Source organism: Meleagris gallopavo, chromosome 2, assembly GCF_000146605.3.
Source record: "Meleagris gallopavo isolate NT-WF06-2002-E0010 breed Aviagen turkey brand Nicholas breeding stock chromosome 2, Turkey_5.1, whole genome shotgun sequence".
Taxonomy (NCBI): Eukaryota; Metazoa; Chordata; class Aves; order Galliformes; family Phasianidae; genus Meleagris; species Meleagris gallopavo.
The window spans coordinates 8,693,520-8,716,082 of record NC_015012.2 but is presented as its reverse complement, the minus strand read 5'-3'; the positions used below and the strand labels follow the sequence as shown (position 1 = coordinate 8,716,082).

The window sequence follows — 22,563 nt, the reverse complement described above, 5'->3', positions numbered from 1 at the left end:
GCCAACCGGCGCCGGGAGACGCCGCTTCCCTTCGCGCCGCCGGCTGCCGGCGCGGGCATACCGCGGTGAAACGGCGCGAGGGGCGGGCGGAGGCGGCAGCGCCCTCAGAGCGCGACGGGAGGTGTTTAAGGGTTGGCCCTGCAGGAAATGGGCAGGCGCCGGAAGTCGGAACTCCTGGCAGCGCCGCCCGTTCTGCCCGGTGAATGAAGCCGTGCCGGGCGGGGCCATGTTGGAGTGTGCAGAATGTGCGGAGACAGAGAGGGGCTGCGGCTGCATGGCGCGGCGGGGTCCTGCAGCCCTGCCGCCATTTTATCCCGCGCTGAAACAAACTGTGTGTGCGAGCGTGGCACGGAACCGGGCTCCTTCTGCATGATACCGCTCCGTATCATGACTGCGGTATCCCAAAGCTAATGGCTGATTTGGGAGCCCTGTCAGCCTGCAGCTCTGCACCACAGCAGCTTCCTCAGTGCGAGGCTTGGTGATGAGGCACAAAACTCGCCGGGGTGGCTCGGCTGCGAGTCACATTCAGTCACTGCTATCCGAGCACAGCAGCTTGTGCCTGGAGTGATTTACCGTTTAACTTAGTCGTTGGCTGTGCTTTTATTCCTTTCACAGTTTGGGCAGCAGGAGGGATGGAGAGCAGGGGTTGGCAGTGCCCATCTATGGCCAGGCCTGCCTGTAATGCCACCCTGCCGGTCTGCTAAGTGCAGCTGAGTGGCTCGGACCGAGCATTTCCTTAAATATCTCTAAACAGCTTTTTCGTTTGACTTTCTTCACCAAGAAATGTGGCAAGAAGCAGTCTTGGAAGAGGTCCCGTTGTGTCGTGGGTGCCTGCCCTTTCCCAGCCGTCTGTGTCCAGCACTATTTCAGGCTGGAGAAGTTAGATTTGTTGCAGAAGAAGATGCAGTGAAAGCCGTTGATTTCCCAGGGGAAGACCGAGGTGCACGTGGTCCCAGGTGCCTGGATCTTACTGTTGAATGAGTACAAAGAATAATAAAGTTGTTTCCACTTACTGTGTTTTGCCTTTGTTGGCAGCCAGGGACTCTCCTGGGAACACACTGGGAGGATTCGGGGATCATTTTCTATGTATTTGACTGTGGATAAATTTTCCTGATTCTGCAATTGCGTGTGTTTGCACAGACAGCTTTTCCGTGCAGCCTGACCAAGAGGTGGAAGCAATGAGTCCAGGGACTGGCTTTGTTTTTCTGGAAGGAAATAACAAGTTGACTGTATGTTCTGAAAGTCAGGCTCCCCTACTTTGCTGCCAATGCCTAAAGCTGGTCCGAAATGGGAACTGATGTTTTTAAACCTTTTTAAGATTAATTTCCCTTGTTGCTTTAGTTTTATAAATAGACTGAGATTTTGGCTCTAAGAATTAATTATTTCCAGTAAAAAATCCCGAAAAAAGAAGGACCCTGTAGAAATCAACAAAGTTTGGCAAGAATTCCTTGTTTTGTAAGAAAAACTCGCTTTCATCTTCTAGATAGCTGTCCATTTAAGGACTGCGCTCCTCAGAGGCCATTCTGGTATTTCTCTGGCTATATATGGAGCCTGCTACTCCTCGGTGGTTCCTTGTGATAGTCTCAGGGCTGAGTAAAGGTCAGGCCAGGAAGTCTTTGATGGCAAATCTCCCCAGACCACCTTGATACCCTTCCTGAGTGCCACGAATGGGAGAGAAACATGAGTAAGCCTTGTGTTGTGCAACTTCTGGGAACTAATTGCTGCAGGTACAGCAGAAGTAGTGTTATTCCACATTTACAAGATGAAGATAAATATTACTGATTAAGCTGCGTTTATTGTAAGTATTTATGCCAAAAGGCCAAAAAACATATCCTCACAGTCTCTGAAGACAGTCCTTTCCATTTGCATTCATTATTACCATGGCAGATTATAACAGACTTCACAGTTTTTATAGACTTTCTTTAGGTGACTCACACAAGTTGCACAATTTTTTGGTCTGTTTTCTTAGCTGATTCTCTCAGAGAGGCTGACTTCCTCAGGGGCTCTCCTTACCTTAGATGTGTAGAGCTTGTCAAAAACAATGGAAAGTAAAATTAGGAAAGGAAGTTTAGAGTATAATCAGTTTTTATTTCTTCTTTTCCTGGTTTCAAACTGAAAATTTTGATCTGTTTATTTATTCCTTTTTATTTCTTAAACAGACGTGTCTTAATGTAGAGTTTTCTGTTGGACAGATTGGTCTCACAACGCAAAGTTTTTTTTTAATTCCATATATATAAGCTTAGGAATTTTGAAAGCAGAAAAGGAACTAAAGCAATGAATTTTTAGGGTTTTTCTTTTTTTTTCCTAAACAGTGTTTTTTTCCTATAAAAAATCTGTGCTGAAAGAAGAGCTGTTTTTTGTTTAAAGTCCCTGAGCATTTCAAACACAAACTCGCTCTTTTTAATGTCCTACACATTAACTGCTGTATTGCAGTGCTCAAGATGTGCTGGTACTGATGGGACAGGTCTGCTGGTGTTCTCTGTTAATGAATTTGTCTTCCTCTCTCTATATAGAAAGATTAAACTTCTCTTGGTTTTCAATTTCAGTTGCTGGTGACATGTAGACAGAACTGAGTGTTCTCTTCCAACAGAGAGACTTTGCTAGAGAAGATGCTGCTGGAATTGAATGGGACTAGACTGAAGTCACGTTGTGTTTGACTTCAAAACGAAACCTAATGTCTGGGGGCAAAATACGGTGCTGTGTAACTGAAACTTGCTTCACATGAAATCATTACCGTAATGTGTGTTTGCTTATCGCCCCGCCTTAGACTGGACAGGTTTGCTTCCTGTGAAGATCATCTGAGAATGGGGAGATGGGCAAATCTCTGTGTTTGAAAAGAGGTTGTGACTCAGTCAGCGCTGTGAAACTTTTGACAGTTTGAAGAAGGTTGTGAGAACAGTGTTGTTCAGTAAAATTCACTTCCTGCCACGGCAGTTGTTGTCACTGTTTGTTTATCACCAAGTCTGAAACCCAAAAAGCAGTGTCAAAAGTTCAGTTAATTATGGGTGCAAGAGTGAACAGCAGAGTTTGTGTGAAAGACACAAGGGGAGAAGGATGTGCAGCAGCCCAGAATTAAACCAAAACCACTAAAATTTGGTAAGGGAAGGAGACTTTCCTCTGGTTCAGCATGATCAGATTTCTCAACTGCTTTCTGCTATCATGTGGCCTTGGTATTGTCTCCAGGGTGGTCTGTCCCTTTGCTACTCAATGCTTTGTCTTTACAACCGAGAAAGCTGCTGACTTCCTTTCCTACCCTCACTGCTCTTCCATATTCTTCTGAAATACTTCTCATGATGTTTTTTTCCTGCTGTTGTTCTCAAATGAATGGGTACATCTATGCTGTCCTTTGTCCTGCCCTGTGCAAACAGCTTTTATCCCCTCATTGCTTGGCGTGGAACCAAGTGCTGGTACCCAGAAGTGCCACCAGAAATGGGAAATATGGGCTTGGATAATGTATGTTAATGGGAAGCATCTTTGCTTCAAGATGGTTCACTCTACAGATGTAAAGCAAAGAAAGCGTGTTGTAGGCTACCTAAGGGATCTGTATGATACCTGTAATATATTGTGGCAGAATGAAAAATCCCAAGCCCTTCTCCATATTTAGCCATCCTTACAGTGCAGAATCTTGGAGATTTCTCATATAACTCTTTGATGGTTTTGACTGACTCTGCCATAGGACGTACAGTTCATTTGAACTAACGTGCATATTCTTTATAAAAATTGTTCTGATATTGATGGATTAAGTGGAGAGATGCTCATGGCCCCAGCTGTTCTGAGAATATGTATTTTTTGAGGGTATTTCCTTTCTGAACATTTCCCTACCTGAGCAGAAATTACGTTTAAATATATTCAGACACAGTTGAATGCATTCTCCTGTTCTGCTTTGCCAGTGATGCGTGGAGTGTTGCAAAGTTTTGTGCGTTGAATAATCAAACAGCGTACTAAACAAGGAAGCTGCCTTCTACTTGAGGGGATGAGTCAAACATTAGATGGACTGACCTTTTATTTTATGTCTTATGTGAGATATTTTACACTAGGGTTCTCAGAAATGTTCTGGCATTACTCAATATGTTTTTTTCCCCACCTTCTACTGCAGTGCTCGTTGGGTGAGTACTAGCCCTCGGTGTTACGTAGGCAAGGCATATATATACACACATGCGCACACCGATATATTTGGAAGTAAGGATAACATATAAGCTGTTTATAAGCAGAGTTTATCACTACCAGTGGATCAGTTATCCTTTGCTGTGAGGACACACCTGGAGAAGGTAGGATACCAAATGCCAAGTGCTACGTCTAGAGTTTTGGTAGTAGCTTTATTAACCAGTGTCCATGTGGGTGGCACAGAGTTAGGATGTTCCAAAGGGTTGAAAGGAGTAGAACTCTGTCACCCCTTGCCAGAGGCATGGCGCTGAGAGGAAGCTGTCCTCTAGGATCAAAAGAGTATATTAGTTACACGATGCCGCTAGCCATGCTGAATAACAGCTGCTGCTGTACTTTTCTATGACAGTGTTAGAGGCAAAGGCAGAAAGTCCATGTCAGCAAACATGAGAATAATGGGTGCGATATAAAGCAACCAGATGAGCTGGGTCAGCTGCTCTGCATGTTACAGTTCCAAAGCTTCTGCCTGCCAAATGGTTGGAAACACTGGCTGGTATTGCAGCTAACCAAGATTTTGTTCACCTTTCTGCTCTCAGCTTTGCTGTTTACAGAAGATTTTGCTGATATTTGGCAACAGAAGTTAGAAGTTTCTTGTGAGGTTCAGCTGAAGTTGTGGGCGGTCAGGATCTCTGATAGTTAGGATGATTATGAATGTGGATGTTTTAACCTTAAGTGCTAAAGGACAAATCCCAAGTAAATGGGAAATTCGTGTTTCCACTGATTTTTACAGAGCTTGGACTTTCTTCAGAGTAAAGAATATATCTTTTAAATTCTCAGCCAGAGTCTTTAAAAGTGTTTATTCAGGGAGGTATTGGCTGAAGCTCTGAATGCCGTCCAGGCATATTCCCTATAGGCTTATTGTTAACTTCAGTGGGAGACTCTGGGGCAGGATCCCTGCATGGCCTTGAAAATCTCAGTGCCGGAAGATGTTCATGACCTTTTGGGCCAAGAATCTAAGCACTGGAAATTCAGGGCAAGGCTCTCCACCTAACAGTACTTTCATTTATTTTGTGAGAAAACACACGTACGTACTTCTTTTCAGGATATTGTTGTTTGCTAAAGCACCCACGAGAAAAACAGGAATCAGCGTTGAGTTTTTATTTCTGAAATATACTATGGTGTTTAATTAAAGACCCAAGGTTGTACCTGCAAGTGCAGTTTTTATAACATATGTTAAGAGACTAACAAACATTAACAGTGTTGGGATACAGTCACTTGTTCATTTTGACTGTTTATTTGTCTACTTCTTTGTATTACAAGAATGGCTGTGAAAGATGGCGTGGCGTCATTTGTTCTGCTCACCCTAAAATGTACTATTTTGCATGCAAACATTTGTTTTATTCCACACAGGAGTAGCTCCATATAGATACGCGCTCATGAAATCAGGGGAGCTGGACAATGTTGTCCAAGATTAATCCTCTCTTAGGGAAAGAGGCTCCCAGGGAATCCTTTGATGGTCCAGTTACTTGTACTGAAACTGGGGAATTTTCTGTGGCTTCTTCAGACTTTAATTTTAAGACTGAGGAACCAGGCCACTTCATGGCATCTAACATGATGAGCAGGAGAGCACAGGATGCTAATTTAGTGGAAAGAGGTACATCAGATGGCAAACATGCTGGCAAGGGTAACGTGCAAAGAATAAAGAATCAAATCCATCCGGCTTGCACGTTCACAGCTTCCATCTACAGCTTTTAACTTGTCTGCTGTGCTTGGCTCCTTTCCAATAGAAATCATAACGATTGGAAGAGACATGCACGGGCTACTCTCCATCCACACCAGAAGACACAGTGGGACGCACTGATTGCTGACAGTCTAATTCAGTAACTTTGCTGAGTGGAGTACAGGTGATGTATTGTCATATACAGCTGTATCTGGCTCCTGCTCATACACAGGACTGAGGTAAACAGCAGGCAGAAGGTGGAACAAGATTTCCAGGTAATTTGGAAAAGAGTTTAAAACAATACAGCTACAGGTAGAGTCAGATGGGAGGTTTTCAAACTGCCCCACCAACTCTCAACATAGTGTTACAGTTATGGCTACTGACTCAGCTTCTTGGGAATAAGGTTATATGTTCAGGAGATTTAAACCCCCAGTTTTGAAAGCATTTTCTTTTTCATACTGTTTTTTAGTTTCAAAGCCTATTTAAAAGGTTTAGGTGTTTTTCAAATGAAAATCAGGTAGGTGTGAACTGGTGCAAGGCTTACAATAATTTGATCAAGTATTAAGGAAGTTCAGCACACACAATAATCAGTTCTCAGATATTTGCTTTTCAGCATTGCTCTGAGTATGCTGACCAGTTCTTCTCCTGTGGAGCAGCAAAATGAGAATTTCTGCTTCATACGTGAAGACTGAACACAGTTGGGTCTCCAAACCATTTTTTACATTAAATATATGTATCTGTCCATTGTTCATATTCTTGTAGCTGTGAAGGTCAATGACTGCAAAAAAGACAAGGTTTGGAGGGAGAGACGATATTTTTCATCTGGAGAAAAAGTAGAGAAGTTATTAGGCACTTATATCGTAGGTTTGAAATGTACCATGATAATGTCCAGTGGGAAATTGAATTTTTGTTTCCAAGGCTATCGTTTGAAGATTTTTCTTTCATTTGCCCTTGATAAGCAAGCCTTGTACATCAATTGCAGAGCAGTTTTAAAACAACTAAGGAGGGCTCTGTGTGGAGGACAGTGTAATCTGTGTTTGTTTGGTTTCTCACAGGGAATGCTGGTGACCTACAACTTTAATGAGAGTAACAGTCAGTGGTTCCTAATTCAGATCAGTTTCCTAGTGTGCCTGAGGCAGTGACTTGCAGTCTCAGAAGAGAAGGGAAGGCTTCCAAATACTGTCGTTTCAACATGGGAATCATTTATTGAACTTAGTAGCATGATAAATTTTTTCAGTCAACCTTGTTACTGTTTATGGGCATGATTTGTCATCTGAGTTTCTTAATCTTTTTTTCTTTCTCCATGCAAAAGATGCTCACCACTTGTAGCAAAAGGTGATGGCTGCTAATATTTAGCTTAACTACTAACATACATGTATGAGGCATGAAAAACGGGTTGTGAGGTCACTTTTTGCTTTTTTCAATGGGAGGATGAGGAACATCTGTCTTGAATGTTCCAAGAAAAAAAAATCTCAGTATGCAATTTCATGTGTGAATCTATGGTCATCAGCAAGATGGAATGTGATCTCTTGGGGATGATTGTATCGTTTTTCAGAGTGGAGCAAAGAGGGCAATGTCTGTTGGAGGGTTTTGAGTAATGGCTTTGTAACGCTTAATGCATTCCATGTTTTGTTAGCTTTTTTCCTGCTTAGGGAGGGGAAATATCCACATGCCAGAATGTCATTCATGTTTTAGCATGTTATGAAAAGACTGTCATTCATGTTCTAGCATATTATGAAAACACCCTGGAGAGCCTAGAATAGTCTAGAGAGGCACTCGGAATAGCTGTGTATATAGCTTTGAAGCCCAGGTAAAAGTCAATTGGTAACTCAGTTTGACATAAATTTGCAGAATGTAAAGCCTTGAAAACACAGTGACAGATATCAGATTAGAATCAGAGGTGGGCCCACTCCTCCTGTGAGTGCCGTCCCCCTCTGCTGGTTAAAGAAAAATGTTAAAAGCCGAGATTCAGGTTACTGTTTACATTTATTTTAATGATCCAGAACTCTTCAGGAGAAGACATACCTCATCCCAGTATACAAGGAATTTCTAACAGGACTGGGCAGGGCAAGATCCCTGTAAGCTCCTCGGAGTAAGATTATTGCCATGCCTTTGTTGCCATGCCTGAAAAAAAGAAGTCGCCGGGGTCTTTGGGAAGGAGTATCTTTCAAAAACACAACCCACCTGTCCAGCAGAACTACCAGGCCTTGCTGGAGATGTGCTTGAGGAATAAACAACTGTTCAGTGATGAGAGTTTCCCTGCTGACATCAGCTCTATTGGAATGGGAGCAATACTGAAAAAACTCCCTCGAAATGTACAGTGGAAGAGGCCACATGTAAGTGATTTTTAGTGAATATTCTCATGTAAGAGAATGATTGGAGTTGATAGACAGCAAGTAGCGATAACATCAAGTGGACTTACTCTTTGACTTTGTGTGCCTTAATGCCTTCAGAAGTGATACTTACTGTAGCAGCTGTCATTTCAGAAGCCTGTGTACATATAGTTTCATAATTGCCTTTAAAGCATTTATTGCCAGAAATCATAACCAACTTTATTCAGTTTATATCCAATAACACTTAGAGCAGGCAGGGAAAGCAAATGAAGGGAATGAGTGGAAGCTGATGTCCTTGGAATAAGTAGCATATTGGCAGATGTGATGATTCTGTAGGGATTCTGTGATGTCAGTTCTTGTGGTGACAGCCTCTCTCCTCAAAATTGAGAATCTTAATGTTTTAGAAAATTTCTGAATTTTCAGACCATTCTTAGCCTTTGGCCTCCATCCCATGGACCACATACTGTTGTGATGCTGAAAGCTGTTACTTTCCTAGGCAGTGGCAGGTGCCTTATCCTCTTGCTTGTCTGTGCTTTTTTTTTTTTTTTTTTTTGCTTTTCCCCATCTTAGCTGTTTAGTCTATTCTCTACTGTATCTGTGCACTGTTTCCCAGCTTTCAAGGTTGAGTTTCTGCTATGACCAGTAACTGATCAGCAGTGGGTTGTTTTCAGTTCTGAAGCCTCTGCATTTTACTTGTGCTCATATTTCCAAGGTCCTTGCTGCTTGCTACCCCACGCTTAAATGGAATGAACAAGACTCCTAGGACCAAGCTGTGATCCCAGAGCAGGTTCCCATAACAAATTGATAACAAGTCTTGCTGGCCAAGACAGGGTTCTGGCACAGTTAGAGAAACCCTATTAGCTCTAGCCTTTTACTAGCAGTGGCAATTCTGTTCTTACTGAGTCATCGAGGAGCACATTGATACTCTGATCTTCCTAAAAGCAGTCATCTGGGAGATTCAGTCTCCTTGGAGGTCTGCAGGTAATAGCACATAGCATCTCCTAGTGAAGTTATTTTCTAGCCATCAGATTTTGTTAAATTTAACCAATTTCTTAGAAGGGCCACGTTTCTGCAAAACTCAAGAAAATCAGCAGGAAAGTAGAGGCACTTTTCAAAAACAAGCAGGAGGCCTTGGAAATAGCAGCCCTGGTTCTTGGGGTTTCATACGTAATTCCATCGCAGATAGTCTGTATTGTCAGGATCTGGCAGAGCACAAATGCCATGCTTAGGGGCCTGAGCTGGCCTCTGAGGGTGAGACAGCTCTATCAGCATAGATGTATTTGAAAGGGTAGGTGATATAAGTCCTGGTCTCTACAAAGCTCTTCAGGTCTGTAATTCTTTCTCTCCGCTCCAGCGGAACGGCATTGAAACTTCATCTTTCTCTCAGTCCACTCTAAAGCTACTTTAAAGCTTCCTGAAGAAGAAGACTACCATTTGCTCTGATGCCAAACTTAGCTCAGCAAAGACTCTCTGATGAAGGATGCTGTGTATCCTTCAGTCCCTTGGCTGCAGAAGAAATGCTGAGATTGTGCTATTTGGACTTCAGCCTTGTAGCCTTGCTGTATCTATGCCTGATGGCCTGCAAAATGATGAACGTCCAAATTCACCATGGATGGGAGCTGATGTCTAATTACTGTAACAGCCTTTTCAGGATTTGCCATTTCTCTGCAACTGCCTGAAGGGATAGCCAGCAGTGTGAAAATAAACTTGAGCAATTTGTGGGTCATAAGAGTGAAACGAAAGTTTGGCACTTAAGTTACTGAGTTATGCCCAGAAGCATTTGTGAGAAGAAAAGACTAACAGCATAATTTCTTTCTGGATGGTTAGTCAAGAATCATGTTCTTGTCACATTACCAGAAAATTCCTTAGCAGATATCAGTTAGTAGCTTGATTGTCAGTCAAATCACGGTGACATCAGCTGTATTAGCTGAAAGTTAACAGTTCTACTTCTGCCACTGTAGCCTCTTTTGCTGAAACTTGTCAGCAATTATAGAGGAGGTGGACTGGCAGGTCTGAAGGGTTGTCTCCTTACAGAGATACTAGTGAATAACCATACCGATGAGTCTGAGCACTGCTAGTTTATCTCTGGGTCTGTATTTGGTGTAGGCAAAATTTGGTGTGCCTAGGCATGTGTCAGAGTAGCCTGGGTACCTGACAATACTGGCATTACATCTGAACTAGAGTAAGCTAACTTAATTATTCTGAAATCAGGCAGACGGAGTGTTTTTGTCATATATCCATGAGTTTTTTACATTCCAAACGATGAACTCACTGCATCTCTCATCTCATGAGATTGCAGCTCTGCAGACAAAGTTCTTGACTTCAAGCTGAAATAGCTCATGTTAGTAACTTGGCTGTCTTCCTCTTCTCTTTGGCCATGTGCTTCCCAGGCTTTGCACAGAACTCCAGTATTTTATGCTGCAAACAGAAAGCAACTTGACCTCTGCCAAGGATTAGTGGGTAAGGAAAAATTCCTTTGTATAAATATGTAAGTGGCTTTATACAGAATAACATTTTATATGGGATTTTGACTGAATCAAATTGGGACAGAATAGGTGTACATGCCTATGTTGCTTCACTTAGCATGGTGTGGTTTAAGCAATCATTAAGGTGGAACAGGCTCAGTAAAAACCTGGCAAGTGTCAGGGTGGAATTTGAAGCGTGACAGTTATCTCCACAAGCTGAAATTGCTGTTCACTTTGTTGCTTTTGTGCCTGCTGCTGTTGCAATGGGAAATTACTGTATGCACTTAGTGGTCTTTAGCGGTGCTGCTTGACAACTGAGCAAGAGACCACAGAAGCAGGAAAATTTGAGACTTCTGCTATCTCCATGCCTAAGAGCTGAAGAGAATGCATTCTCTTCTCAGCTTTGAAGTTGAAAAAATCATTTTTGTACCGCGTTACCTGAGGTAGAAGGATATATTAGCATCTGCAAAACAGGGCAGGATTAATTTTTATTAAATGCTGTAAGCTCTTAAACACAAGGTACAGCTTTGCCTGGGAGATCCACTGGAAATCATTTTCCTCTTCTGAAAAAGTGTTTTCAAAGAAAAAGGGAAAGGTTTTGTAATAGTGTTTGTACAAAAATGTGTAATGCCAGTAAAAAACAGAATGTTTACACTGACAGCTATTTCTTGTTAAATTTGTCATTGAACCAAACAATATCTAAAGGAAAAGATCTTGGGAGAACAATTATAAAACAGTCACAGTTTAGTTAAATAAAGCACACATCTGGTCTAATTGTCTGTGTATTGTTCATTATAATTTTAAAGACATTAGCACAACAGCTCTTCTTCTAGGATCTTCATAGAGCTCCTGAACTTGGCTGACAAGTCTTGTTTTTCAGCCAACCACATGTGTCCGTTTGTCTTGGCACAGGGAACTGCTGGTTCCTGGCTGCTCTGCAAGCCTTAACATTCCACCAGGACATCTTAGCTGCAGTCGTGCCACAAAACCAGAGCTTTGAGAGGAAATATGCTGGCATTTTCCACTTCCGGGTATGTTTGCTCCACAGGAGCAAGGGAGGTCTTCAGAAATCCTGTCGTGTTTTATGTCAAATCCTTGGATAATTTCTATAAGGTTTCCTTGACCAAGGGCAAGCGGCCAGGGGGTGTCCTGGCCTGGAAGGCAGCCCATCACTACTTCCACAAAGCAATGCAGGAAGGGGGTTAACCTGTCTGAGGATCTACCTCAGTTTGTCCCTTCTCCTTCTCCCCAGCTGGGCCCTATCCAATATTTTAATCAAGACAGATGTCTTAACATAGCAGCAGCAGTCATAAAGGCCCTGAGTTTTTACTCTGCTCTTGCTGCAGCTCTGCCACCCTGCAATTGGGAAAGCCTTCCCCGAAAGCTCAACTGTTCCTCATTTCCCTATTTAATCCCTCTTTTACACCTGACACATACTTTGTTTTCTCCTTTGTCTGGGTAAAGCTGATGAGTTAAATCTTTGGGTGAATCAGCACCTCGCACTGATCTAGTACAGTGCATAACCCAAGGCAGCTCATCCTGATCCCGCAGCTAAGCAATCCCGCCTTGCTTTGAAGGGAGGTTCCTTCTGAGGAAAATATCAGTTCATTCCTTTCCCCTGACAGTTCTGGCACTTTGGTGAATGGGTTGACGTGGTGGTTGATGATCGCCTGCCGGTGAACGAGGCGGGGGAGCTGGTCTTTGTTTCTTCAGTCTATAAGAATGTGTTCTGGGGAGCCCTTTTGGAGAAGGCGTATGCTAAGTAAGTGACTCATTCTAAGTTATTAAAATAGTCTCTCTGAAACATGTTGGCTTGTGCCTGTGCAGTTTGTACTTGTTTATAAATGCATCTCCTAGGCCTTGCCACATTTGGAGTGTAGTAAATGGTTCTCATCTTTCTATTTTTAAAGAGTAAAATCTTCCATTGCAGTAGCTCTTGCCAATTCAGGCCCCTGAGTATAAATCCAAAGGTTTAGGATATGAAATGAAAACAAACGTATTCTAGGGGATTATTCCCTAAGTGGTTCCTTATATAGTGGGTTGGCCAAGATGATGGCTTCTTTGCAAACACTGCAGAGGAATGGAAGGCCAAAGATAGAGATTTTCAAAGGTGAATGATTGCTGATGCCCGTCTTCATCTATTACCAGTTTGAGAAACCTCCAAGGAGTTTCATTTTGGGAGTTTGTTGATGAGTTCTACTTTCGTCTTGATAAAGGTTCCTGCTCTGAGATATTACAAAGCCTTCAACTTGTTAAAGCATTAGACAAGTCACATGGCATACTGAAAATATTGGCTTCTTTCTTTGGGTTGTTTTGTCTAGGGTGGTTTATTGGGACTAAGAAGAAAGCAACAAGTCATAACTGATGGAGTTTGTTATTCTTGGGTTAAAATAATCTGAGCTGGGAAAAATAAGCAGAGCAGGAAAAAATCTAGCTAGTATTGAGAGAAAGATCATCCAGAAGGAGAGAAAGCTCAGCTATATTCATTTGGTGGTAGCACTAGAACAAAAAGAGAAAGTTACTCTTCAGTAGTGAAGAAAATCAGATTGGAGGCTGAACTGTTAAGGAGTATCAGATATGGTACATTGTCTGGTGAGATATTCAGGCAAAATTTGCTAAGGCAGAGTTATCAAAAAAGCAGTGATGGGCATGTTCTTGGTACTGCTTAGTGAGGAGATCAATAATGGGTGAAGCAGTTCTTTTCAGCCTATTGCCAGTCTTGGACTCAATGTGCTAGATACTCTTCTTTCTACATGCCAAATATTTCCCTAACATTAAACATGAATTACACCATACTTAAAAAAATGAACAAACAAAAAACCAACAACAAACCCAAACCTTCATACCCCTTATTGTATGCTTTCATTGGCACATACCTCTCAACCTATTGTCTGTGTACTGTGTACTGATGTCTTTTTTTGCTAGACTTTACGGCTCCTATGAAGATCTACAGATTGGGCAAGTTTCAGAAGCCTTGGTGGATTTCACAGGTGGTGTTAATATAAGGATCAAGCTTCCAGCAGCTCCTCCTGATCTGTGGGATATCCTGACAAGAGCAACCTACAGCAGATCTCTCATGTGCTGTCAGACACAGTTAGGGGTGAGACTAACGGTTTCACAGCTACAAGTCTTTCCAGTCAAGTTTTCCTCTGCTCAGTTAGATGCTGCGATTCCTAGAAAGCAAGCTGGCACATATGACTTGCTGTAGAAATCATGTTCTTAAGCTTAAAGATCGCACATGGATTTCTTCCCTCCCTGCTGCTCTTCAGCTCCCTATTGAGTTTAGGATCCTCCCTATTATGCTTTATCTATCAAAAAGTCTCTGTTGAATAGGGACCTCTCATTTTTCAATTTTTATTAAACAATTATTCCATTTTTGCAGATGGTGACTCTTGAAAGCAAATGGAAAATGGTTTGAAAGGGGAAAAATATAAATCTGAGCTCCTAATAGCCACATTTTTCCTAACAGCCATACTTTGCTGTATGTTTGGAATTGGGAGCATGATCACCCAAGTTCCCTCATAAACTGTGGATCATTGGCTAGATCCACAGTTCACTCTCACTTCTAAAAAGTCCAAGTTAGGTTTTCATTTGCAGAACAGTAGGGTTTTCCAACAGCTGAAGTATTAGCATGAGGTTTGGGAGCCGCGATTTGAACTCGTGTTCTGAACTAGAACCATCTCCATTTGCTTTTGAGAGTCACTGCTTATACAGGTGTATGTTTCTGGTATTGGTATAAGCCTGCTGTGTAGGTAGGTTTGAAATAAAAGGCTTATTTTCCTTCTGTTTCTCTTCCCTGTATACAGGCAACAAAGGTCTTGAAAAATGGACTTGTTGCTGGCCATGCTTACACAGTAACTGGTATTAGAAAGGTAAGAATAGCCCTGATATCCTGGGTCAAGACTTCTTTGGATTTCAGAATTTTTGTTGCAAACTTAGGTTAAGCCCTCCCTCATGGCAGCTGTAATATCTTCTTAATATTTTTCTCTTAGTCTAAGGTTAAAAGAGGTGGGACTTAGTAAAGATTCATTTTCAAGTTTGTCTAGTTTAGTATGTGACCTTCGCAGTGGTTATGGATCAGCATATCTCTATGAGTGGGAATGAGTCACAGGGCTTCACTGAGTGCATCACTTACAAATGGCATTTGTGTATGCTGGGAGGATGAGCTGAAACCTGCTCAGAGTAAAAAGCCTTCTTCTGCAGTCAGTACAGGACCCATAGAGAAGAAAAGGTAATTGAACACAAGGGCCAAAACATGAAAAGCTGGAAAAGGAGATGTGCCTGAGAGAAGGGAACCAAACAGGGCTCCTGTACAAAGTAGCAGATGAACCCCACTGATTTGTATAAGTGTCGTGGGGAATGCCCTAAAGATATCTGCCTAATGGAATGGGACAGTAAAATAATAGATCCTAAGGAGCCCAGCTCAAGCTTTCTCCTGCTGGATTCTTGGCAGACTCCTCTTGTCCAGCTTCAAAAACAGATTGGCAAGGATTTTCTGAGACTTTGGACAGTGGTATGGATGTGGGGGAAGGCAATGTTTAGCATTTCTTCAATAGGTGCTTGGAAAGCTGTACGAAATGAGCTGGATGCTGCATGCCTGTGTCTCCCAGATAGAGCAGGAAAGTTTTAAGTACAAGGCTTCATTATTGATGTGTCTGTCAGTTTGGCTAGCTGTGCTCATGGGATGAAGGGACAGGCAGGAGTTAGAGACCAGCTGAGCTTGTTGGTATGATCTGAAGTCAGCCTTTCTGCTGTGTGCTGCCAATGTAACTCCTAGTAAACCTGCCTCCCCCTTCTCCCACCACAGCATTTAAGTTCAGGAGGCAGTGCTCTATATGGCCACCCCATAGGTATAGTCTTCCATTGCACTGTATAGGATTTAGCTTCACAGTAGTACAGTTCTGCTTCCATGAAACCACGAAATGAACAGATGTTGGAAAGGAGGATCAAGCCTCCAAGTTAGGAATCTGTGAGATCTCTGGTTTCACCTAGAAAAGTTAAGATAAAGCATCTTAGTTTCTTCATGCTTGCATTCAGAGTTGTATGTTTGTAGTTTTTATTATCATGCTTGTTAGCATCTGTGATATGAAAAAGATGACAACTGCTGAGATGTTGGCAAGCATAGTGTTGTTGTATGTTCTGCAGGTGACCTGCCAATATGGACCAGAAAACCTAGTGAGACTGAGAAATCCATGGGGGAAAATTGAATGGAATGGAGACTGGAGTGACAGGTGAGGTTGAAAAATGGAAGGTTTGATGCTCTATATAAGGGAAAGTTTCTTAAAGGAAGGATGCTGCCATCTTCAGACTCAAAATAACAATTTGAGAGATTTACGTTTCTCCAACGTTCAGTGCTTGTGTAGATGGCCTCACTTCACACATGCAGCTTCAATAAGACTTGATTCTGCTTTTCAATTCTTTGAAGTGCCAGAGGAAACATACTTGAAAATCAGATGCTGTGTGTGTTGCTGTGATCTAGATGGTGTGTAAAGTGACAGGTTATAGCTTAACAATTCAGGAGGCTTTAAACAGGATATTTAAGGCCACTCAGCCCTTTATCCCAAGTGGGACCAGGCCAAGACCTCCATGTGCTGCAAAGTGTTGGAGTTGGGTGACTAAAGGAGTCCTTCATCCTGGCTGCTTGGGGAAGCATGTAACTATTGAGGCAAATGGGCCATATATTTAATTTGCCTTGATTTTTTTGATGTGAAAGACGGTGGTTTATATTCCAGACCGTGAGCAACTGTAGACTTCTAGACCAATTCTCTATGAATGAGAGTATGTTCCTTCTGTCCCAACTTTTTTTTTCATTTGCTGCACAGGCCCCATTTGCTGAAGCTTGGGGATGGGGAGGAGGGAGATGAGCACAGAGAGGTGTTGGGAATATGAGTGACTTTCACCTTGTCTGCAGAGCCGTACTTTCTCTGCGTGTCTGCCGCATAATGACAACATACCAGCTGTTGCTGGTATGAGAGTATAATGAACAGCATACCATAGGCTTGCCTTTTAAATTACTCCCAGCTGCCTTTTTTGCTGTCCTTTTCATTCGTTATGCCAAGCACTCTTCCTATTATGTCTCTTTTGACAGAAAATTAACCGGAGGTCTAGATATTTTTATTTTAACTACTAGGAGTCTGTGTGTGCAAGTGAATGGAACAGCTAGTGGAAGTGGAGCCTTTCTACTGGAGAGAAGTGGAGCTGTTTAGCTATCTCATACACCCTGTATACTTGTGGAGAGACTGAAACGGCTGAAGGCATAGGGGGCCTATGCTCAGCAAGGGTTAAACATGGAGATCTGTGGGGACAAGGGTTTTGGCATCCTTTTATAGAGGGGACCTATGTTTTCTGTATTGAATTTCAGGCTGCATTTGCTTAGTCACTCCATACTTTTTGCCCTCAGCTCTTACAAGTGGGAGTTGCTGAGCCCAAAGGAGAAAATTTTGCTGAGGAAAAAGAAGGAAGATGGAGAGTTCTGGTAACAGTTCTGTCTTGCCTATCCTCTCTCTGATGGTAGCTCTGGGGCTGTGTCTGCAGACAAAGCAGTACTTTGTTTTCTCCTTATGCCAGCTAATTCATGGTATATGTGACCTGTTTTCTAACAGACCTGGCTTGCTTGCTCTCCATCTCTGCTTGATTATGTGAGAGGCAGTGCTGTTCTTAAAAAAGGCAGGAGTGAGGGAGAAGTTGGGCACTGCCAGATCTCCTAGGGCTGCTGGGAGACACGGCAACTTTCAAGAGCTGTTGTCTTACCTCTTCTTTTTAAGGTAACTTTAGGAAGCTCCTGCTTGTTTTGCTTGTCGTTTCTCTACAGCTTGTGCCACGAGGTGGCAATGTTGTCACTCGTGTACTTTCACTGCGTTCCCTTTGGTGGCAATATTACTTCAATCTCTGCCGCTGTGTTTTGCAGAAACTTGAGTCGTGCGTTTGCTACTGATAGATGCTGCTGCTGGAGCAGATGCTTGCTTCTTTACTACGTAATAAAATTTGAGCATTACCATATGTAACACAGAATGGCGTGGCTTTGAAGTTCCCTGCTCCCTTTCCTTTTCTTTTAGTGAGCCATATGGACTAAACTAAGCTGCTGACAAGATGTCTTTTGGCACTCTTTTTCCCAGGATGTCTCTGCAAGATTTTAAGATTCATTTTGTAGACGTTGTGATCTGTAAATTAACTCCAGACCTGGTGAGCCAGGAAGATGGGAAAAAGTGGATGTTTTCACTGAAGAATGGGAGATGGGTTAAAGGAAGCACAGCAGGAGGAAGTCTGGGATTCTCCAAGGGTGAGGGGTGCTTAGCAGTCTTTTGGGTGCTCTGTGGTGTGACTCTTCTTTATTGACTCAATTATTAGCACCCTTGTACTCCTTAACACAAATTTGACAACAGAACGTTCTCTTATTTCTTAACACACGAGCATCAGAAATAAGCAGCTAAAGAACACTGTCTACTTTCTGCCATCACAGAAGCTGCATTGCTTGCAAACATAGGGCAGTAGACTGGTTATGGTATGAAATAAGCTGCAGGAGTCTTAGGATCAGTTGCCAGCCACCTTCTTTGGAGCATTAGACTTGTCTGTTAAAATTTGGAGAGCATGAGGATGCAGTATTTTAAGTAAAGTGATTAGGAGACACAGAGGCTCAGAAGCCTTCTGGAAGCAGGTTAGGTAAGTTCTGAAGTCAGTTTTATATTATATAGTATATAGTACATAGTATATAGTATATAGTATATAATATATTTATATAGTATATGATAGAGGAATAATCAGACATTTATAAACAAAATAATTTTTAACAGCAGTTAGGCAGAAATGAAGCTCCTTGGTCCTAACCTTTCCTTCAGTTTTATAGGAATTTTACCAGTAAACTTGTAAACTGCACCCTAAGATCAAATCCCAGTGAGTTCTGGAGGCCCAGACAACTTGGGATTCATTCAGTCTGAGCCCAAGCATCAAATGGGAAGCTAGCAATCAATCTTGAGATGGAAAATAATGTCTAAGTGTTTTTCTTTTTTACTTCTTAGGCATGTTTTGGATGAACCCCCAGTACTGGTTGAATGTTTTAGCCAGTGAAGACAGTAAGAGAAACCTGGGTTCCTGCAATGTGGTTATATCCCTGATGCAGAAACACAGCAGCAAACACCGGAATCGAGCTCCTCACCTCTTCATTGGCTTTTCACTCTACAAGGTGTGAAGTATAGCAGGTTCCCTATATATCCAGGAATAAGTGGCTGTCACTAGGAGAAGTGAGAGTTTCCCCAACCAATTCTCTGCTTATCTGAGGGTCTTGCAGAACTCCCCTCTTACTTTGAGTGGAGCTAGAGGTTGAAGTTACTGACCATGGGGAAAGATTGAGGTTTGTAAAGGCAAAGGCCCCAGCTGCACCTGCATAGCTGCTCCCCACCACAGATACAGCCTTGTTGTATGTGTGACTAAGACGTCCCTATCTGACACGTTCTCTGTTTATTTTCTCCCTGCAGGTGGCCCTACAGGTGAGTGTTTTGTCACCACTACTGGATTGCTGAGAGACCTGTTCTGACAGCACTGAAGGTGTTGTGTTTGCCTTTGTTTTTTTGGCTGACAGCTAGTGGCAGTATATTCAAGCTCACTGGGGCATTACAGTAAGTCACTATTAATGCAGAACTATCAACCTACTCTTTTGAAGAGTAGTCATGTCAGGAGGTCTCAGTGGTCTTGAAAAGGGTCGTTAATTGCGTAGTATCTGCACTAGATCTTTGAAGGTGTTGAAAGTGGCATCAGTGTTTATTGGATCAGCAGTATCCCTCCCACCATTGTGGGTTGTTATTCCAGTCCTTGGCTGTGTTTGAGCTGGGCTTGCTGTAAGTTTCAGAGGAGCCAGTATCACCTTTTTGCTGCCTCCCGGTCTTTGAGGCAGGAACTGAGCCTGTGTCCCATATAGGCCAGGGATCTTGTAGGGTAGCTCAGCTTCCTTCCTGGCTGAGGATGCTCTGGAGCTGACACTGCAGGTGTTTGCTGCTTTGTCAGACCAGCTGTATTTCCAGTATTTTCTCTTAAAAGGATCTTTTTTGATCTAAGAAAAAGTTTTGGAAGGTAAACTCTGTTGTATGTCCCAGTTTTTAACGAAATCTCAGAGGATTATTCAAAACACAGAAAGGCTTAGTGTCTTCTATCTTGAAAAGGCACACTTTCCCCTAAATACTACTCAGAATACCACTTAAGTTAGAATTTCTTTGAATTTGAGCTGGCATAGTATTAGTTGGGCTACGATCAGAGCAGTGCAGTTGTATTCCAAGTTACTCTATTTCTAGCATGGTAATCATGAGGTAAGAATCCACTCCTTTCTGACTTAAATGTTTTGGGCACTCTCAGGGTTACAAGTGAATTAAATTTCCTGGCAGAGGGAGCCTGAGCATAGCCCTAGCATGCGGCTGTGCTGTACCCAGAGGGAGCTGGTGGCAGCCAGGTGTTTAATTTCAAATTTGTAGTGGTTGCCAAGATCAATATAGAGAGACTGCAAACTGAGAGCATCTAAGGACACTCCAAGGAACATTGTGAATTCTGGAGCACATCTGAAATGCTTGTATATCAGTGCATGCAGGAGGCAATGGATGCTTCAGTCCTTTCCCAGGGCTATGATATGCTTGGTATCAGTGAGACTTGGTGGGCTGAATCCCACATCTCAAGTGCTGGGAGGGAGGGCTACCAGCTCTTCAGTAGGGTAGGCAGGGCAGGAGGGGTGGTGATGTTGCTCTGTACGTAAGGGAGAGATTAGGCATACAGCCCATGCCTTTAGGGATGACATGGTAGAGAGTCTCTGGGTGAGGATGAAGGGGATGGATGGCAAACCTGCTATCATTCTGGATGTCCACTTACCGTACACCCACCCAGGATGGTGGCACGAATGAGCTGTTCTATAGACACGTAGGGGAAATCCTGGAATCAATTGCCCTTGTCCTTAGGGAGACTTGAACTTCCCGGACATAAACTGAGACTATTGTGACCAGCGAGTCTGGGAAATCCCTAAGAGCATGTTGAAAATAAGTTCTTACAAGTTATGAGTGAGCCAGCTAGGAAAGGTGCCCTGTGAAAATGTGCCCTGGTCAAAGAAGAGGAATGGCATCTCCATTACTAAGTGGGGGAGTAAAATGGCTAACTGTAAAGAACAGCCAAGACTGAAAGGTGACAGTGGTCTTTGTGGCGGGGATATTTACTTGGCATTCCACTAGGCCCCCAGTATTATTAATCTCATTTATAATGTTGCCTAGATAAACACTTTATCCATCCTTCTTTTGTAGAAAAGTGCCTGTGGAGTGAAATGTCTGTAAGAGCCAAGAATGACAAGTAGTTCATTGACACAGGCTAGGGATTAGGTTGCTCTTGCAGTACATTCAGATCCCAGGTGCTCTGCTACTAGATACCTAGTGCAAAGAACAAACTGAGGACAGAGTGCATGGTACTTATGAGATAAGGGGAGCTCTCTGGATTGTGAGGAGCAGTCTCTAGAGCATTTCCTGCCTGCAGTCTTTTCTGCCAGTATGCAAATTACTTCAGCAGTAACTTAAAGTGGCAGAAGCCACATCTTTTCCCAGTCCTTGCTCTGTTTCTTGTAAGTAGTATTATAATGTTGATAAGGTTGTAGGAAGCTCCATTCTTTGTCATTTTAATATTGGGCAGGTTGGATGGAGACAGTCTTATGGATTCTCTTAGCTACTTTTGCAGTAGAGATATCTGAGATCTGAAGCCTCTGTGCCATGCCTTTGAATTCCCTGTGTGTCATTTGTTCCATTGTTCAGCTGGTACAGAACACATTTATCCTGTATTTCTTCCCTAGCAAGAGGAAATCAATCAAAAGCTGCCTCCAGCATTCTTCACCCGGCACCAGCCTGTGAACAAGCGCCAGGTGTTCCTTGATGAACGGGAAGTGACTTGTGACTTCCACCTGGAGCCTGGTGTCTATGTGATTGTGCCATCCACTCTGGAGCCTCAGCAGGAGTCTGAATTCATTCTACGTGTCTTTTCCAGGAAGCACATCCTTCGGTGAGGTGCTGCTGCCCCTCTGTCAGCACCCAGTTCTCTTGCTTGGTGGGACAATCTGGACTTTCTAGTCTAGTGGGGCATCATAAGAACTGAAGCATGCAGCACGCTGCCTCTTGGAGAGCCTGATTCTCTCCCAGCTCAGGATGCTCAGTGCCTGAAGTATTGCTTTTTGGTCTTATCCTTTTGAGAAGCATTGAGCTAGGCCCACAAAAATGATGCTTAAAGCATGCTTATGTTTAGGAGTGGAGAAGCACAACACTTAAATGCACCGTAGATTTGCCAGGGGTCTCTGCTCATAATGGTGGAGGTGTTGTATCATGCTTTGGAGACTTTGAATGCCAGCAGCCACTGGAGAGCCATATAGACATGGTGGGCTTACCCTAGTGCATCTGTAACACTGGGGAAAATACATATGGCACAGCAGTGGCATGGGGTCTGTACCTGGGGGTGGGGGATGCCACTTGTGATCAAGACAAACAACTCTGCAGTATCTCCCTAATGTCTTCTCTTTCACATCCCCAGGGAAATGGGTGGGAACACCAGTTTCATCCTCTCCAAGGTGAGTGGATATAGGGGGAGTAGAAGGCTCATGGTTCTGTTTTCAGTTCTTGGATGTTTGCTTTTTCCTGTCGTTCTGAACTATGAAACGGGAGAGTGAGAATGTGAGTGTTCATGTTGCAACACTTTACAAGTTGTAGCTTGGGTTTACAGGCAGATTCTTTGACCTTGTGAACAATTGAGGCAAATTTTTAGACACCATTTTAGTTACTGTTTCACAGCTGTTCTTTTTTTCTTTCATTGACACAATCTTACTCTGTAGTCTTTGCTGTTCACAGCTTTTAGAAAACTTCTTGTATTCCTCCCGGCTTCTTTCATGCCTTGACAGGCTTGAAGGCACTGTGGGATCAGAATGTGATCCCACTATCACAATACA

General features: G+C 42.9%; 2 protein-coding genes across 3 annotated transcripts in view; both read left to right on the top strand.

Moving 5' to 3' along the window:
* ALK (ALK receptor tyrosine kinase) overlaps nucleotides 1–22,563 on the top strand; it is a 751,299-nt gene that overhangs the window by 565,829 nt on the left and 162,907 nt on the right. The gene's annotated exons all lie outside the window — the stretch shown is intronic.
* Nucleotides 2,335–22,563, top strand: part of LOC100544747 (calpain-14) — a 29,790-nt gene continuing 9,561 nt past the window's right edge. The window contains exons 1-15 of the mRNA XM_031552316.1: nucleotides 2,335–4,268; nucleotides 5,889–6,096; nucleotides 7,825–8,157; nucleotides 10,545–10,614; nucleotides 11,532–11,650; nucleotides 12,245–12,381; nucleotides 13,545–13,719; nucleotides 14,426–14,491; nucleotides 15,765–15,850; nucleotides 17,020–17,094; nucleotides 17,735–17,898; nucleotides 18,635–18,798; nucleotides 19,091–19,102; nucleotides 21,424–21,629; nucleotides 22,152–22,188. Coding sequence (XP_031408176.1) covers nucleotides 7,942–8,157; nucleotides 10,545–10,614; nucleotides 11,532–11,650; nucleotides 12,245–12,381; nucleotides 13,545–13,719; nucleotides 14,426–14,491; nucleotides 15,765–15,850; nucleotides 17,020–17,094; nucleotides 17,735–17,898; nucleotides 18,635–18,798; nucleotides 19,091–19,102; nucleotides 21,424–21,629; nucleotides 22,152–22,188 — 1,527 coding nt within the window. The 5' untranslated portion in view covers nucleotides 2,335–4,268; nucleotides 5,889–6,096; nucleotides 7,825–7,941. The remainder of the gene's footprint in view (nucleotides 4,269–5,888; nucleotides 6,097–7,824; nucleotides 8,158–10,544; nucleotides 10,615–11,531; nucleotides 11,651–12,244; nucleotides 12,382–13,544; nucleotides 13,720–14,425; nucleotides 14,492–15,764; nucleotides 15,851–17,019; nucleotides 17,095–17,734; nucleotides 17,899–18,634; nucleotides 18,799–19,090; nucleotides 19,103–21,423; nucleotides 21,630–22,151; nucleotides 22,189–22,563) is intronic.